The sequence below is a fragment of the Choloepus didactylus genome, chromosome 2, assembly GCF_015220235.1.
Source record: "Choloepus didactylus isolate mChoDid1 chromosome 2, mChoDid1.pri, whole genome shotgun sequence".
NCBI classification, from domain to species: Eukaryota; Metazoa; Chordata; class Mammalia; order Pilosa; family Megalonychidae; genus Choloepus; species Choloepus didactylus.
The window spans coordinates 194,076,407-194,092,975 of record NC_051308.1 but is presented as its reverse complement, the minus strand read 5'-3'; the positions used below and the strand labels follow the sequence as shown (position 1 = coordinate 194,092,975).

Below are 16,569 nucleotides of genomic sequence, written 5' to 3'. Positions count from 1 at the left end.
GATCATGAAGAATCTTGAATGATTTGTAAAGACAGTCTTCCTCCTGTTGGTGATGGAGAGCCATTGAAGAAATCTAAGCTCAAAGGTGTCAGATGGATTGTGTTAGTGTTGCTTGGTATTTTAGTTTGCTAGTCTACCAAAAGCAGATACCATAAAATGGCTTGGCTTTTAACAACGGGAATTTATTAGCTTACGAGCTTACTAAGGTTTGGAAGGTCCTTACTAAGGTCCAGATCAAGGCATCATCAGAATGATGCTTTCTTCCTAAAGACCAGCTGCTGGCAATCCTGGACTCCTCTGGCACATGACAAAGCACATGGTAGCTTACAATAGGTCTACACTCACAGGAATGGATTCATCTTAAGAACATACTTTTCTGGGGTACATACAGCTTCAAACCATCACACCAAACCTGGCTTGTTAGATGGATTCCTTGGTGGCAGTATAGAGAATATTTTGAAGGTTCTTAACCTTTATGAGCCTCACCTGTTTTGCTTGCTAAATGGGTTACTATGAATGCCTGCCCCACTATGTATAGGGCTTTTTAAGGATTAAAGATAACAATGTATGGAAAAGCACTTGAAAATTCTAAAGCCTCCATACAAATATTGTTGTTGTTAATAATTTTTCCTAAAGTCAACTAAATAACTTGAATGAGCTATTTTAAGGGAAAACAAAATGTAGGAATTTCTCTTTCACTTTAAAAAAATCTGACAGTCATTTTGACTTCTTGGTATAACTAAAAGTTATCGATAGTTAATTCCAGTATCCCTACATGTAAGAGATGCCTCCACAACTTTTGAGATAAGTATGCCCAAGGTTTTTCTTAGTATGAAGCAGATTAAATATATTTAGAACAACTTCTTTGGAGCCTTAAGACCCATGGCTGATTCCAGATGGACTCAGATGTGTTCTCTGTGTTTAAGAAAAAGATTGGTATACCTACTAGGATGACTAAAATTAAAAAGCAATTAAAAAGACAATAACAAGTGTCAGTGTCGATGTGGAAAAATTGGAACCCTTATTCATTGCTGGTGGGATTGTGAAATGGTGCAGCCTCTTTAGAAAACAGTTTTGGCATGCCTCAAAAAGTTAAACATAGAATTATCATATGACCCAGCAATTCCACTTCTAGGTATATACCCAAGAGAAATGAAAATATATGTCCACATAAAAACTTGCACACAAATGTTCATAGCAGCTTCATTCATTATAGTCAAAAGACTGAAACAACCCAAATGTCCATCAGCTGATAAATGAATAAATGAAATATGATATATCCATACAATGGAATAGTATTTAGTAATAAAAAGCAATGAAGTACTGATACATGCTACAATGTAGATGAATCTTGAGAACATTATGCTAAGGGAAAGAAGCCAGCCACAAAAGACCATGTATTATATGATTCCAATTATATGAAATGTCCAGAATAAGCAAATTTGTAGAGACAGAAAGTAGAGTAGTTGTTGCCGGGGGTTGGCAAGAGTAGAGATTGGAAAGAGGCTGTTAATGGCTATGGGATTTCTTTTGGGGGTGATGAGAATGTTCCAAAATTAGATGGTGGTATTGGTTGCACAACTCTGAATATGCTAAAAAAAAAAAAAAAGCACATACTGAATTGTATACTTTAAAAGGGTGAATTTTATGCTATAGAAATTATATCTCAATAAAGCTACTTTTAAACAAATAAAAACAACAAAAAGAAAGAAAAAGCATAGGCCAGGCTCTCTTAGGCCAGAGGTTAGTATCTGATGCCAGTTTATGTAAGCTCCTCGGGGGCAATAATTATTTAAGTATACCAGGTACTTATCACAGTGCCTAAACATAGCAAACACTTAAATTGTTATTAAAAGAATTAATATTTTGAAGCTAAATGGAAGAATCTTGGATATAAATTATTGCAGGGGTATAAGGCTGAAATAAAAGCTATTACATGGGAAATAAAAACTGTTAGAACAAAAAAGAGAATGCAGTAAAGTAGCCAGTTTCAAAATGAATATACAAACTTTAACATATTTTCTATATATTTATAATAACCCAGTCATAAATTATAATGAAAGAAGAATACTAATAAGAGATAAAAGATATAAATACACGATATAAGGACATAAAGTAACTTTATAAGTTATAAAAAATAAATGATATAAAAATACCTAAGAATAAACTTATCAAGAAATGTACAACAGCCTATGTTGGAAAAAATTGACAGAATTTTACCAAGGAACATAAAGGAAACTTGAAGCTGTACCATATTCATGGATGGAAGGACTTAATATTATAATGATATTATTCTCCCCCAAATGGAACCATATATTTTATGTAACGCCCATCTAAATTCAATAATATTTTGGGGCAAAAAAACTTAACAAAAGGATTACAGAGTATATATATGGTGGAAAATGTGCAAAAAAATGAATAGCCACAAATATTTGGAAGAGAGGAATTATGATGGGGATTTGCCATACCAAAGAATAAAGTACATTATAAAGCTATAATATTGATGCAGAAATAGCAAATTATGGAATAAAATAAGAAAAAATGGTAATATGTATTGAACAGTTACTCTGTGCTTTGTGGGTATTTACATAATTTAATTATCATACCCTATGAGGATAACTATTGTTATTGTTATCAGATAAGAAAACTCAGAAGATATGGGGCAGAGCAGGAATTCAAACACAAGCTATCTGATTACAGATTCAGTGTTCTTAATTGGCAAAGTTTAATTTTAGAAATTTTATCTTTAAATAAATGAGATTATGTAAAACTACTTAGCTTTAAGAATGTTATTCACAGCATTATTATAAGAACCAGAAGTTAGAACTAGCATAAATATCAAGCAGAAGTGTTAAGAAAAGTATGATACATATCCAAAGTAAAGACTGTATAAAGCCATTTACAATTATGTGGAGGAATAAACAGAAAAGTAGATTACAAAACAGTATGTACAATATGACCCACTTAAATATATATATGCAGAGACAAAGATGGAGACTTAAACCAAAATAAGGTTTGCTTTGAGTGATAAAATTATGAATGATTTATATATTTTTTGCTTATCAATATTTTAAAAAAAATTCCACAGTGAAATGTCTCTTCTCTAAAGAAAAATAATTTCAATAAAATTATTGAGTTGTTTTGGTTTATTTATTTTTCTAAAGGTATGTGAAGTTGTCCTTTAATTCTTCACCCTGCCAGGCTAGCTTAGCTGCACTTCTGTGCTCCTTATGTCCCCTCTGCTTCCCTTATTCCAGCATTGATCATAGTGTATTTACTTTTCTAACCCCTACCTCTCTGTCCTTGGTTCCTGTAACAGTACTTTGCTTAATAAATGTTTCAGGAAGGAAAGATGGAAACAGAGTAGGAATGAAGGGAAGAGAATAGGGGAATGAAAGGAGAGAGGAAACCAACCTACCAAGATATGAGTCTCAGGTTATTTTTTCTGTATTTAGGCCAGTTTCATTTCCCAAGATCCAGAAGTAAGTGGTGGGTGGTATATTACTTGTATAATTCTTTATTCTAATCCAGAAAATGGGTTTACCAAAAAAAAACACATTGATCCCAGAACTGCTTACCTTTAAGTTCTGATTGTAGGGAACCAAAATTATTATTAAAGGAATTTACCTGCAAAAAAGGGGGGTAGAAAAAAAATAAATTGGGAAAAAAAAGGGTGGGGGAGTAGGAGTGTGGGGAGGGTTTCTAGATTTAAAGAACCCAGAATAAATATTTCAAAATGTATTGAGACAGTGAAGGCTATTTCAGCAGAAAAATGCTGCCTTGCCACACCCCATCCTCCTTTCCTTCCCCCAGTTGTATCCAAAAAGCCATTTTTAACAAAAGATTTGGCAGATTTGGGAGTTGTTGCCTAGTTGCCTTTTAGACTTTCCTGGGTAAAAGAACCTAAGGGAGGTGGGGACTGTCATGTGTCTATTTAAACATTTAATTTGCATGGGAAAAAGCCAGAGAGGTAACCTTAATGTAACTCCCAGTGTTATTTTTCTTTCCAGGAAGGGGAACAATTTGTGAAGAAAATTGGCGGTATTTTTGCCTTCAAAGTGAAGGATGGCCCTGAGGGTAAAGAAGCCAGCTGGGTGGTGGATGTGAAGAACGGCAAAGGATCAGTGCTGCCTAACTCAGGTCAGTACAGCGGTGTCTTCATTTATGAAGGAGCATGGACAGGTTCAGAAAGCCTGTCAGCCAGGAAAATGGGGGTCTGTTTTCGTGGTCCCATAAAGGGCTTGTTTTAGAGTACAGGACCTTGTTAAAGAACCAGTGGGTCCTTAGAACAGGAATAGGTCAAATAGGTCAAAGCCTCCTCCCAAGTATTGGGAGACTCCATCATAGAGTCACCAAAAGCCTCGGCTTTGAAATCAGACTTGGGTTCAGGTCCTGCCACTCACAGATTGTGACCTTGAACAGGTTATTTAACTTCCCTAAGTCTCAGTTTTCTCATCTGTAAATGGGAATAATATATGGTGTTTATTTCATGCTTTTGGTGCAAGGATTCAGAGATGATGCCTCTAAGGCACATGGTACTGTGCGTGTGGTTATGTGCCTTCAGAAGACCTGACTATACGCATTATTGCCACTTCCTTGCTTCCCAGTCTTTCTTGAACCCACTCCAGTCAGCTTTTGTCTTCATCACTGTCAGAGTCACTGATGGCTATGGCATTGCTAAATTCAGTGATTAATTCGTAGCCTTCGTCTTATGACATTACACTACCAGGTTTTTCTCTTGCCTACTGGTTGTTCCTTCTTGGTCACTTTTCCTGGTTTCTCCTTATCTTCAAATCTCTAAACATTGGAATACTCCAAGGCTTAGTCATTAGATCTCTTCTCTTTTCCATCTAGTCTCCTGCTTTAAAAACCTTCTTAAAAAAAAAAAAAATCTCTACACTGATGATACCCAGATTTATATCTTTAGCTTGGACCCATCCACCGAACTCTGAGTTGTATATCCAACTGCCTAATTGACAAATTTACTTGGATACCTAATAGGTATCTCAGACCTGACATTGTAAAACTAAATTCATGATCATATCCCCTCTTTACTTTAATTACATACTCCTCCCACTGTCTTCCCCATGTCAGTAAATTTTACGTCTGTGCTACTGATTCTTCAGTCCAAACATCTTGATTGCTCTTTTTCTGATACTCCACAGTCTAATCCATCAGCAAATCCTGTCCTCCTCCACTACTATCACAGTGGTCTAAGCCACCATCATCTTTTGCCTGGTTTCCCTGCTTCTACCCTTTCCCCCACTACGGGCTCTTCTTCACACACCGGCCAGAATGATCCTTTTAACACTTAAGTCAGACTATGCCTTCTCTGCTCAGAATCCTCCAGTATCTTGCAGCTCTCTCAGGGTAAAAGCCAGAGTTCTTACAATAGTACCACATGATCTGGCCCACTTTCCTCTGTCTTACTACTCTCTCCTTTACCCTTCTGCAGCCACACTGCCTCCTTGCTATTGCTTGTACACGAGGGCTCTTGGTTCAGGGCAGTCTTAGCTTCCTAGGGCTGCTGTAACAAAGGCTGGACGTTCTAAACCAAGGCATCAGAAGGGCCATGCTCTCTCTGAAGTCTGTTCCATGCCTGTCTCCTGGCTTCTGGCAGTGGCTGGCAATTCTTGGCGTTCCTTGGCTTGTGGCATAAATCATTCTCTGCCTCCATTGTCAACATGGCTGCCTTCTCTCCCTGTGTCTGTCTCTGTCTCCTCTGTCCTTGATACAAGGACACCAGTCATACCATATTAAAGGCCCACCCTGTTCCAGTATGACCTCATTTTAACTTGTCTGATTCCATCAGTAGCAACTGTATTTTCCAAATAAAGTCACATTCTAAAGTAGGGGGGATTAGGAATTCAGCGTATCTTTCGGAGGGACACAATTCAACCCACAACAGGGACTTTCTACTCTGTTCCCTCTAACTAGATACGTCTTCTCTCAGATAGCCTCATGGCTTGTTCCCTCAATTCCTCTGGATAATTGCTCAAATGCCACCTCCACAGTGAGAACTTCCCTCAGTACCCCTTTAAAATCATACCCCCATTCCATTCACTGTCATCCTTTTCTGGTTTATTTTTCTCCATAGCACTTATTGCCATCTGGTACACCATGTGATATTTTACTTACTGCTTTGCTTACTGTCCCTCTCTTCTGTTTCAGCTGTAAGTTCCATGACGGTATAGTTTTTTCCCCGTTAGCTTCATTGCTGCATTGCCAGTGCCTAGAATAGTACCTGACACATGGTGGGCCTTCATTAAAAAAAAATTTTTTTTTAATGAATGACAAGAAGGAAATATCTGAAACTGTTAAACAGCAATCCAGTGGCCTTGATTCTTGAAGATGATTGTGTAACTATATAGCTTACATAGTATGACTGTGTGATTGTGAAAACCTTGTAGCTCACACTCCCTTTATCCAGTGTATGGATGGATGAATAGAAAAATGGGGACAAAAATTAAATGAATAATAAGGGGAGGAAGACAGGTATGAGATGTTTTGGGTGTTCTTTTTTACTTTTATTTTTATTCTTATTTTGCTTTTTATATTTTGGAGTAGTGAAAATGTTCAAAAATTGATTGTGGTGATGAATGCACAACTATATGATGATACTGTGTTCAGTTGTACACTTCAGATGATTGTGTGGTATGTGAATATATCTCAATAAAATTGCATTAAAAAATGAATGACAGACTGAATGAATGATACTTAGCATTCAGTAAGTGGTAGCTATATTGCACTGTTAGGTTTTCCCTGTTGGAGACAGCCTGGTGTAGTTTAGAAATATAGTGGATTGAAGAGCGTTTTTGGATGGGTTTAAATGCCATGCTATGAATTTTGAAAGTTAATTCAAATCAGTCATTCTAGTAAAGCTTTTTTAGTAGAAAAGTGCAATTCAGGACTGTGTTTAGGAAGATGAAGATGAAGTCCTAGACCTGATAGAATGAGAAAGGGAGAGACCAGAGGCAGAGAGCAGTTAGGAGGGTGGATGCTGTACAGTCTAAGTGAGCAGAAGAGATGGTCTGAGTGCCAGCAGTGAGAATAAAAGCAAGGAATTACAGCAGAGATGCCAGAGATATTTGAGGTGAGATTTGATTGCACCCCGAAGCTGTGTAGGAGAAGAAGGTCTGTCAAAGATGATAGTTTCACTACTGATATTATTGAGGGAGGTCCTGAGAGAAGAGATGACATCAGGAGCACAGGTGCAGGGGGCGTTGTTAGCCTTAGAAAGGAGGGATAGGTATTCAGGGGCACTTTGAGTTGGAGAGGAGGTTGGCCGAGTTCCGGGAATAGAGTTTAGAGCTCAGAGACAGGAGAAAAGTGAAGAGTGCTATTATGTGCACTATTGAATATAAGCCATCAGCTAGAGACTAATGAAGAAAAAGCTGAGCAGGGTAAGAGCTTCTGGAGTGAGCAGCATAGCTTTCTAGTAGAAGGTTCCTGAATAATGTGTACAATAGTCCATTCTTTTTCAAAATGAATGGGCAGAAAATGACTAGATATTTGCATTCTGTGAGCTGCCATGCTAAGGGGGTATAGGAACAAAAACAAAACACTTCATCTAGATTCTAGCTTTTAGAAATAGAAAGAACTCTTGGAAATTTGATAGTGCTAATGTTTTTAATGACTGAAGGTTAATAGTTACTTTAGGATCCTATCATATAGGCACATGTTTAAAGTGATTTTTCTCCTCTTTTCCTTTTTTTTTTTTTTTTTGTTTGTTTGTTTGTTGTCATAAAGAATATGCTTGTAGAAAGCTATTGAATAATTTCAGAAAAGCCCTGTCCCCTGCTCTCCCCACATTAGGTGCTCCACTCCAGGTCTCAAGGGATCTTACTTTGGGGCAGGACTTCTTGTGAAACTGACACTTGTTGGCAGCCAGAAATGGCATTGAAATATGGACTTTTACAGTAAAAGTAACCATTGGAAATTGCCAGCTCCTTTTACATCAGTCAACAAATGACTGTTTGTTAGAGACTAGCCACATTAAAGCATTAATAAGCTGTCCTAGTTTGAACTGGCATCTTAAAGAGAATCGCAAATTCTTTTGGCTTGTACACAGTGTTGAAAGATCTACTAAATGTTAAGGAAGTAAGATTTACTTAAAGTATTTCATTTGCTTATATTCTAAACAGCTTGGTAATGAATATGCAGATGGTTATATTAAGGGGGCTTTTAGATTCTGCATATCTTCCATAATCTTTTCTTGCTGCCTGGGTGCCTTTTAGCACCTTCTCCTTGAGCCCTGCCTCTCCCTCTCCTCCTTTAGAACGACTCATGTAACATATCTTAAGGAAGCCAATTTTGATGAACATGACACTCATTATTCCTTCTTTCCTTTATTCTGCCCTCTCAGCACTTACTTGATTCTCAGCTTTGCCCCTTTGTGGGGAAAATGGTACAGAAAGCCTCAGGCTCTCCCATCCCTAGGTATTGTGGAATGCACTTACCAGGTGTAAACCTTATCTGAGCCTGACTGTCTCATCTAAAAAATGGTGAGAATAATTTCTATCCATAGAGCTGTTGTGGGAGAAAGGAGATAATATATGTAAAAAAGCATCAGGCATAGTAAGTGCTTAGTAAATGATTGCTTCCTCCCCAAACCATATATTAAACATAAATTTTGCTTGGACACATTAGGCTTGTCCATAACTCCTCAAACGGTCTTGAGAAAGTGGGAGCACAAGCTGGGATTAATTAGATGTTGGTGAATTGATGAAGGCCTAATTAAAACTGAGCTGTTATGAATGTATACATCCTTCTGGTAACACAAGCAGGCAATAGAGCGTTTGGGAGTATGGGCTTTGTGAGTAGGAATCTGCATTCAGACCGAGTTCAGCTGTGCGATCTTGGGAAAATTTTCTTACCTCTTTGACCCTCAGAGGGTTGTTGTACAGATTAAAATGAGACCATGTATGTGAAGTCTTTATCTTCTATCTTTCCTTCTGGCGTCATACATGCCCTTAGCCTTCCTCTTTCAACCGTATTCACACTCATCTTTGTTCAGAGTACTTAAAATATTATGTTACCATCACACACTATTATGCTATCCATTCCATTTCTGGTTCTATACAGTCAATCCTGTTGAACCTTTTGTACTCCTTCAGCATCAAATGCCCAGTTCTCTAACTTCTATCTCCTGATAACCTGTGTTCTCAGCTCTCAAATTTCACTCATCAATGTTAGTCCATATTAGTGAGGCCATACAGTATCCATCCTTTTTGTTTCTGGCTAATTTCACTCAACATAATGTCTACTGTCTACCATTTTGTCTTTTGGATTTTATGTCATAACTTATTTTATTTTTAGTTTTTCCCTCTCTCTCTCTTTTTACCCTTACTGATAGTCTTCATTTCTACACTCTTCTCCAAACCTCTCTCTCCTGTCTTTTCCTCTCTGCCTGTGGTGCTCCCTTTAGTATTTTTTATAGAACAGGTATCTTGTTCACAAACTACCTCAGTGTCTGTTTGTATGAGTAAAGCTGTTATGATCATTCTTATGTATGTCTTTTAGTGGACATACGTACTCATTTTTATTGGGCATATACCCAGGGGTGAAAATGCTAGGTCATGAGGTCCAGTATAACCGAACAGTTTTTCGACATGGATGTACTATTTTACATTTTCTTCCATAGTATATGAGAGTTTCAGTTGTTCCACATCTTTGAGTCAGTTTTTTTTACACTCAGGTTTATTGAGGTACAATTTACATACAGTAAAATTTATACTCTTTTTAGATGTATAGTTCTGTGAATTTTGACAAATGCATGCAGTTGTGTATCTACCACCAAAATCAATATATAGAATATTTCCATCACCTCAAAAAGTGTTCTCATGCCAATAAGCATATGAAAAGATACTCAACATCATTAGCCATTAGAGAAATGCAAATCAAAACTGATATATCATTTCACACCCACAAGGATGGTTATTATTTTAAAAAAACAGAAAATAATAAATGTTGAAGAACATAGAACTATATGTTCTAAAATAGAACTCTAGTACATTGTTGGTGGGAAGGTTAAAATGGTGTAGCCACTGTGGAAAGCAATAAGGTGGTTCCAGAAAAGTTAAATATAGAATTATCATATGACCCAGCAATTCCACTTCTAGGTATATAACCAAAGGAAGTGAAAACAGGGTCTCAAACTGATACTTGTACACCAGTGTTTATAGCAGCATTATTCACAATAGCCAAAAGGTGAAACAACCCAAATGCCCATCAACAAATGGATAAACAAAATGTGGTACATACACGCAATGGAATATTATTCGGCCATAAGAAAGAGTGAAGTGATGAGACATGCTGCAACATGGAAGAACCTAGAAAACATTATACTCAGTGAAATACGCAAGGCACATAGGACAAATATTGTGTGACAACACTTGTAAGAAATGACTAGAAATAGCAAATTTGTAGAGATAGAAAGTTGATTTGAGGTTACTGGGGTTGGGAGGGGGCAAGGGGAGTGTTTATTTTTAAAAATAAAAAAAATTAAAATAAAAAAAAAGTGTTCTCATCTCAGACCCCTTTGTAGTTAATCTCATTCTCTAGCCTTCCAGTCCCTGCAATTGGTAATCTGATTTCTGTCTCTTTTTTCCAGAATGGCTTAAAAATGGAATCATACAGTATGTAGCTTTTTGCGCTTGCTTCTTTCCCTGAGATTTTCAAAATCTAGATTTTTCAAAATCTAGCACTGAGATTCATCCATGTTGTTGTGTGTATTGTTAGCAGTCTGTTCCTTTTTCTTATTGCGTAGTTTATCCATTCACCAATTGAGGAACATTTGGGTTGTTTCCAGTTTTTGACAATCATGAATAAAGCCATTGCAGACATTCACATACAGGTTTTTCTGTTGGATTAGCTAACCTTTTCTTACAGAACGATAGTAGTTCTTTATATATTCTGAATATATTATTTGTCATATATGTGTTTGGCAGCTATCTTCTCTGTCTGCCACCTGATTTTGAAAATAAAGTTTTATTGAAACACAGCCACACTCATTTGTTTATCTATTACCTTTGGCTGCTTTTGAGCTACAAGGGCAGAGTTGAGTAGTTGTGACAGAGACTGATTGGTCCACAATGCCTAAAACATTTACTGGCCCTTTACAGGAAAGTTTGTTAACCCCAATCTAGGTAATTGTATTCGTTTTCTCTCACAAATTTAGTGGCTTAAAATAAAACACACGCATTCATCATCTCACAGTTTCTGTGGGTCAGGATTAGCTGGGTCCTCTGCATAGGGTCTCACAAGGCTGCGATCAGGGCGTTGGCCAGGGTTGGGTTCTTATCTGGAGGCTCGACTGGGGAAGGATTGACGGAGTCTATATAACGTAGCATGACATCCTATTACCTTTGCCATATTCTATTGTTTAGAAGAAAATCACGGATCCTGCCCACACTCAAGGGGAAGAGATTACACAAGGGTGTTAACACCCGGAGGCAGGGATCATAGGGTGCACCTGTCTTTAAGCAAAGCTGGGATTGTGCTTATGGTTTGTTTTGTAACCGAGTTACGTAATATTACGAACACTGTAACATGAACATTTTTTTCAGATTAATAAATATAGATCCATATCATCTCATATAACTACATTGTATCCCACTGTATAAACATACTATAATTTATTTAATCAATCCCTTCTTGTTAAATATTGTGGTTGCTTATGGTTCATACCACATTTTACCAGGCTGCAGTAGAAGTGTATGTGAGTGCCCATTTCTCCACACTGCTCCAGTATTGTGTGTGATTCTGTTGCAGTGGTAATTCTTGACTAAAATGTATACATGAAACTAAATGTTTCCTTTTTCTCCTCCCTTCTCCTATATATCTCTGTTTTAGATAAGAAGGCTGACTGCACAATCACAATGGCTGACTCGGACTTACTAGCTTTAATGACTGGTAAAATTAATCCTCAGACGGTAAGTAGGATGAAACTTAGTTCCTCCTAGTAGATGGGTCTGTTAGCTTTTTCCACCTCATCTCCTGCCTTATATTCCAAAGTATCAAGTGGTTAAACCATACAAAACTTGGTGTTCTCCAAAATGTTCCCTTAACAAATGGCAGTTATTTGTGGAGCAAACTATATGCCATGTACTCTCTTGAGTGCTAGAAATGCCCAGATAAATAAGAAATAGTTCCCATGCTCAGGGCATCCACAGTTTGGTAGGAGATAGCTCTGCAAAAGAGTGAGTACAGCCTGGAGTCCAAGATGCCACCCCTGGCTTGTATCCAGGGAAGAATAGGGGAAGGAGCAGCCATCTCTACCGGGGCCACCAGAGAAAGCCTCACAGAGGAAGCAACAGTTGAGCTGGCTCCTAAGGCTGATCAGAAGCTAGCGATACCCAGATGGAGAGGAAGGACATTCCAGGAGGGAGAAGTGTTGACAAAGGCATGACCTGGTTACATTTCATATCTTTAGCCATGATATCTTTTTGCCTGAAGTATTCTTCACTGCAAATCCCTTTTCCTTCAAAATTAGTTCAGATGTTATCTCCAAGGAACACTTTCCAAGTTGTTAGGGAACTGTTGCCTGTCCCTCTTATATGCCACTTATTGGGATTCTAGCTTGCACTTGTCACATTTACCTTAGTCATAATGTGACTATCTCTTCCCCATTAGATTGTAAGCGTCTCAAAGGAAGGAACCACATCTTGTTCATCTTTGTGTTTCCAAAGCTTAGCACAATGCCTGACCTTCATAGGTTTTCAGAAGAATTATTGGATTAAAAAGTATTTACCCCTTGTACAGATTTGCCTGGTCCCCAACTTTTGATGGGTCTTTTTAGACTCTTCAGTTTGCACAGTACTGAATCAGACTTGCTATCCTGAGCTTTCAGCCAGACAGGGGGAACAAAAAAGAAACTAAGACTCTTCTTTCCATTGTAACTTTATTTTTTTGTTGCCTCAGCCTGATCAATTCTAGGTCTTGATCCTGTGGTTCCCTGGTAATTTGCAAACTTTGGATAAAACAACTAAATCGGACTCCCACCCCTATTTCCTTTTTTAAATGCTTTTTCTAAGCAGCTAAATAAATGTCAACTGAAGCCATGATGAGTAAGAGATTTGTATATGTGACATGTTTCAAATGAATACCCTCCATTGGCACTGACATTTCCACCCACTGAACGTGTTCCAGAAACCTGGACAGAACAGAGGCCACCAGTATAGATGCTGGCTGACATCCTCCTTCACCCCCTGTGCCCCGTTCCACTGTAAACTTCATGCACGGCTTTTGGCAGATGATCAGACTTCACACATCAGCTGCTATCATTCCCTCAGATTGTCTATATACTGCCCATTTTGGGGGGCAGGGTATCAGCTTATTTTTCTTGAACACCTGTTAACACCCAAAGGAATTGAAGATTAAAATGGCAAACCCTTCTATTATATGTTAATAGCACCCCTTTGTGCTCAGTAGAGGATTTGACTGGAAACCATTAAATACAGTGGAAATTCTAATTTCGTGTTTGGCTCCAATTGAAACAAAGCAATGTGTTCTCCAGCAGAAAGCACACATAAGAACACCTAGTGGACAAATTAAAATGATCCTTATGTTTGGATTCTCCAAACAGTGAAGATTGATGTTTGCTCTATTTTTAGTAAATAAAAAATAATTTTCTTTCAATTAAAAAAGAAAGATGGTGAGTTTCTCTTCTAGATACTACTGATCTTTATTTGTAAAGGACATATGTTAACTATATTGTGTTCTTAGACACCTAACCCTTAAATCAGACAGAACGCTTTGTGCCATATAGAAAGGAAATATTTAGTTTGTCCAGTCAGGGGGAAAAAAAAGAATTAGTCACCCTTACCAGGAGGTGTAGTTTTAAAAAGCAAAGCTCTCTGCATTCCCATGGATGATACAGAGGGGCATCTAACTTCTTAATGTCCTTGCTTAAAAAGCTAAGACCACCAGACGCTTCATTCATCTAGCCCCTCCTCATTTAAAGAATTAAGTTAGAAGACTGAGACCAGAGTAACGGGAAGTCATGCCATGTTCCCGATTTTGTTATTACTCTTAAATTTTCTCGGGATTTTGTTACATGGTAAATTTAGCAAACCTCATGTGATCTAATCCCAGGCAGTTGTTAAAATGGAACAAATTGTGGCTCTGCACTTGGGAGTTGGTTTGATTCTTCTTATGAGACATAGAGTAACACAAGCTCCTCCGTCTCAGCAGGCTGCCTGTCCTCTGTAGGGATAAATCTTTTATTGTGTGGAAATACCACCACCACCCCCAAAGTGTCATTTAATCCACTTTGTTCTGAATCCCAAGAGTTTATAAATGTATTCTGAGTGTGCATTTTCTTCCAGCAGACTACTGAAAATTTGGGGTTTTATTCCCAACCCACATGTAACATTTTTAAACAAAATCAAATCTAATATGAGACCACTTTGCCTAACATTTGGAAAATGTATCTGGAAGACAGGTAAAAGCAGACGCAGTTTCTAAGAGAAGACATTTGGGAAAGGTGTTCCTTTTATTTGCTTTGTGTTCCTTTTATTTGCTGCTGTGTAAGCATGGCTTACACAGATTCCTCCTTTTGAGGAATCTGGTTCTAAATCTATTTCCAAAAGCCAAGTTTCATATTTTGAAGAAATTTAAGTGATCTGGATAAATAAATGATCTCAGGGCTGGACAGTCCAGAAGTATCAGTCATCTCAAAACAAAAAACACTAAGTAATGAATTTTCTTTCTTCTCACTCACAGGCCTACTTTCAAGGCAAATTGAAAATCACTGGCAACATGGGTCTGGCTATGAAGTTACAAAATTTTCAGCTTCAGCCAGACAAAGCTAAGCTGTGAAGAACTCCCCTTGGCTACTTTTGAAAATCAAGATGAGATATATAGAAATATATTCCTATATTTCATTGTCAGAAATTAGACTGAAAGTACACATTGGCAAATAGCATAAGATAGATTTGTTTTTTAATGGGTGTGACCAGTCTTGTTTTTCCCTAGCTTTGGGTGAATAGAACCTAATGGTATACCACTGCTTTGCTGAATTGCATACAACTGTGCATTGCAAAGTTAATATGGTAATTATGGTTTGGGGTAAAATTGAGTTTCAGAATAAAATTAGGAACAGTTAAATCCAAAAACTATGTAAACAAAAGCTCTCATTTTGCTTATAAAGTGTATCTAAGGATTATTCTCCTGAAGATTCAATTTAAGAGTTTTCCTTGAGAGAATTAGGGAAGAAACAGAATTCCAGTAGTTGATCGGTAATTAGTGTTGTGCACTTAATTACCTTAACCTATTTTCCATTAACAGTTTTTAAAATTCTCTACTGGGATGTATTTTTTTTTTAAAGTTATTTTGCATTTCATGCACTGAAAAATGGTATTTTCCTCCCAACTTAAAAGAATTATGATCAGAGTTCAGGGGAAAACATCTTATAGCTGAACATAGTCCTATTTTAAAAATAAAAATGTTTAAAAAGTGGATTTCCTCTTTGAAAAATCAGTGTATTAGAGTCATAAAATGGCTATTGTTCAAAATAATTGAACAGTTTGCTTTGAGATGCACAGCTTTTTGAACCAATCTTATAATAATTTAATTAGATTTGCAAAGCTCTCAGACTTTTAAATTTTCCTTTTTCACGTAAGTTTAGTTTAATTAATTATCCTCATTTATCTGTCTTCATAGTTTTTCTAATGCTAATGTTGCTCTTTCTTATAACTCAATGAGATATTGGGTAAAATAATGCCTTTGGAAGAATGTTTAATAGAAAATTAAAATAGCTCTTACTGATCTAACTTTGTTTTTATTGTGTGTGTTCTTTTTGCTCAGGGTTTTCATGGTTTTCTGGATGATGGAGAGTAGAGAAACATTGAGGACTTCCAAACTGGGTTATATAGGTGCTTTCTACCAGTTACTTTGACATAATCACCAGTTGTTGAGTAGGGAGGCAGTGTGGAAAGAGCACTTACTTGACCAGCAACTATACCTGGATCTCTTAGGGAAATAAATGATCCTGCCTGGGCCTGTTTGCTAAACTGTTAACCAGAGGGGTTTAAGTTGGGTGGTCTCTGTGGTTCCTTCTAGCTCTGATAATTCTGTGACTCTGAGCTTTGCAACTGTTACCCAGGCCCCACCTTTCTGTTGTTAAGTAGTTACTTCACCCAAAAGCTGGTTAAGAGGGAAAAAGCCAGGTGCTTTCATTTGTTTGTTTGCATGTTTAGAGCCCATGCTAGTCAAGTCAGAACTGTAGATCAGAGCCCCTTAGCCCACTTAGCTTTGCATGTTTGGTGACCAGTAGAACAGCATTTGCTGATGGGGCAAGACCATGAATTAAGCCAGTATAAATTAATCTTAATTCCTATGAAATGAATTCAGAACACAGGCTTCATAATAGCCTGTGAGAAGAAAAAGACTTTAAGAAAAAAGGTCAAATGAAATGTTTGATTTATCTATAGTTTGGATTTGCTGGCTCTCACTTGCCCCAGATAATAAAAGATACCCAAGATAGGCTTTAGGACGAATTTAAAAAAACAAAACACAAAAACAAAAACTGGTTCTTGGGGTAGCAATGTATTCATATGTGAGTACAGT

The 16,569-nt window shown here is 37.3% G+C and overlaps 1 protein-coding gene across 2 annotated transcripts in view; it reads left to right on the top strand.

Moving 5' to 3' along the window:
• Nucleotides 1-15,773, top strand: part of SCP2 (sterol carrier protein 2) — a 239,240-nt gene extending 223,467 nt beyond the window's left edge. For both annotated transcript variants that reach the window (XM_037827204.1, XM_037827205.1), the window contains 3 exons: nt 4,011-4,140; nt 11,854-11,933; nt 14,725-15,773. In XM_037827204.1, coding sequence (XP_037683132.1) covers nt 4,011-4,140; nt 11,854-11,933; nt 14,725-14,820 — 306 coding nt within the window. In that variant the 3' untranslated portion in view covers nt 14,821-15,773. The remainder of the gene's footprint in view (nt 1-4,010; nt 4,141-11,853; nt 11,934-14,724) is intronic.
• The last annotated feature ends 796 nt before the right edge of the window (nt 15,774-16,569 follow it).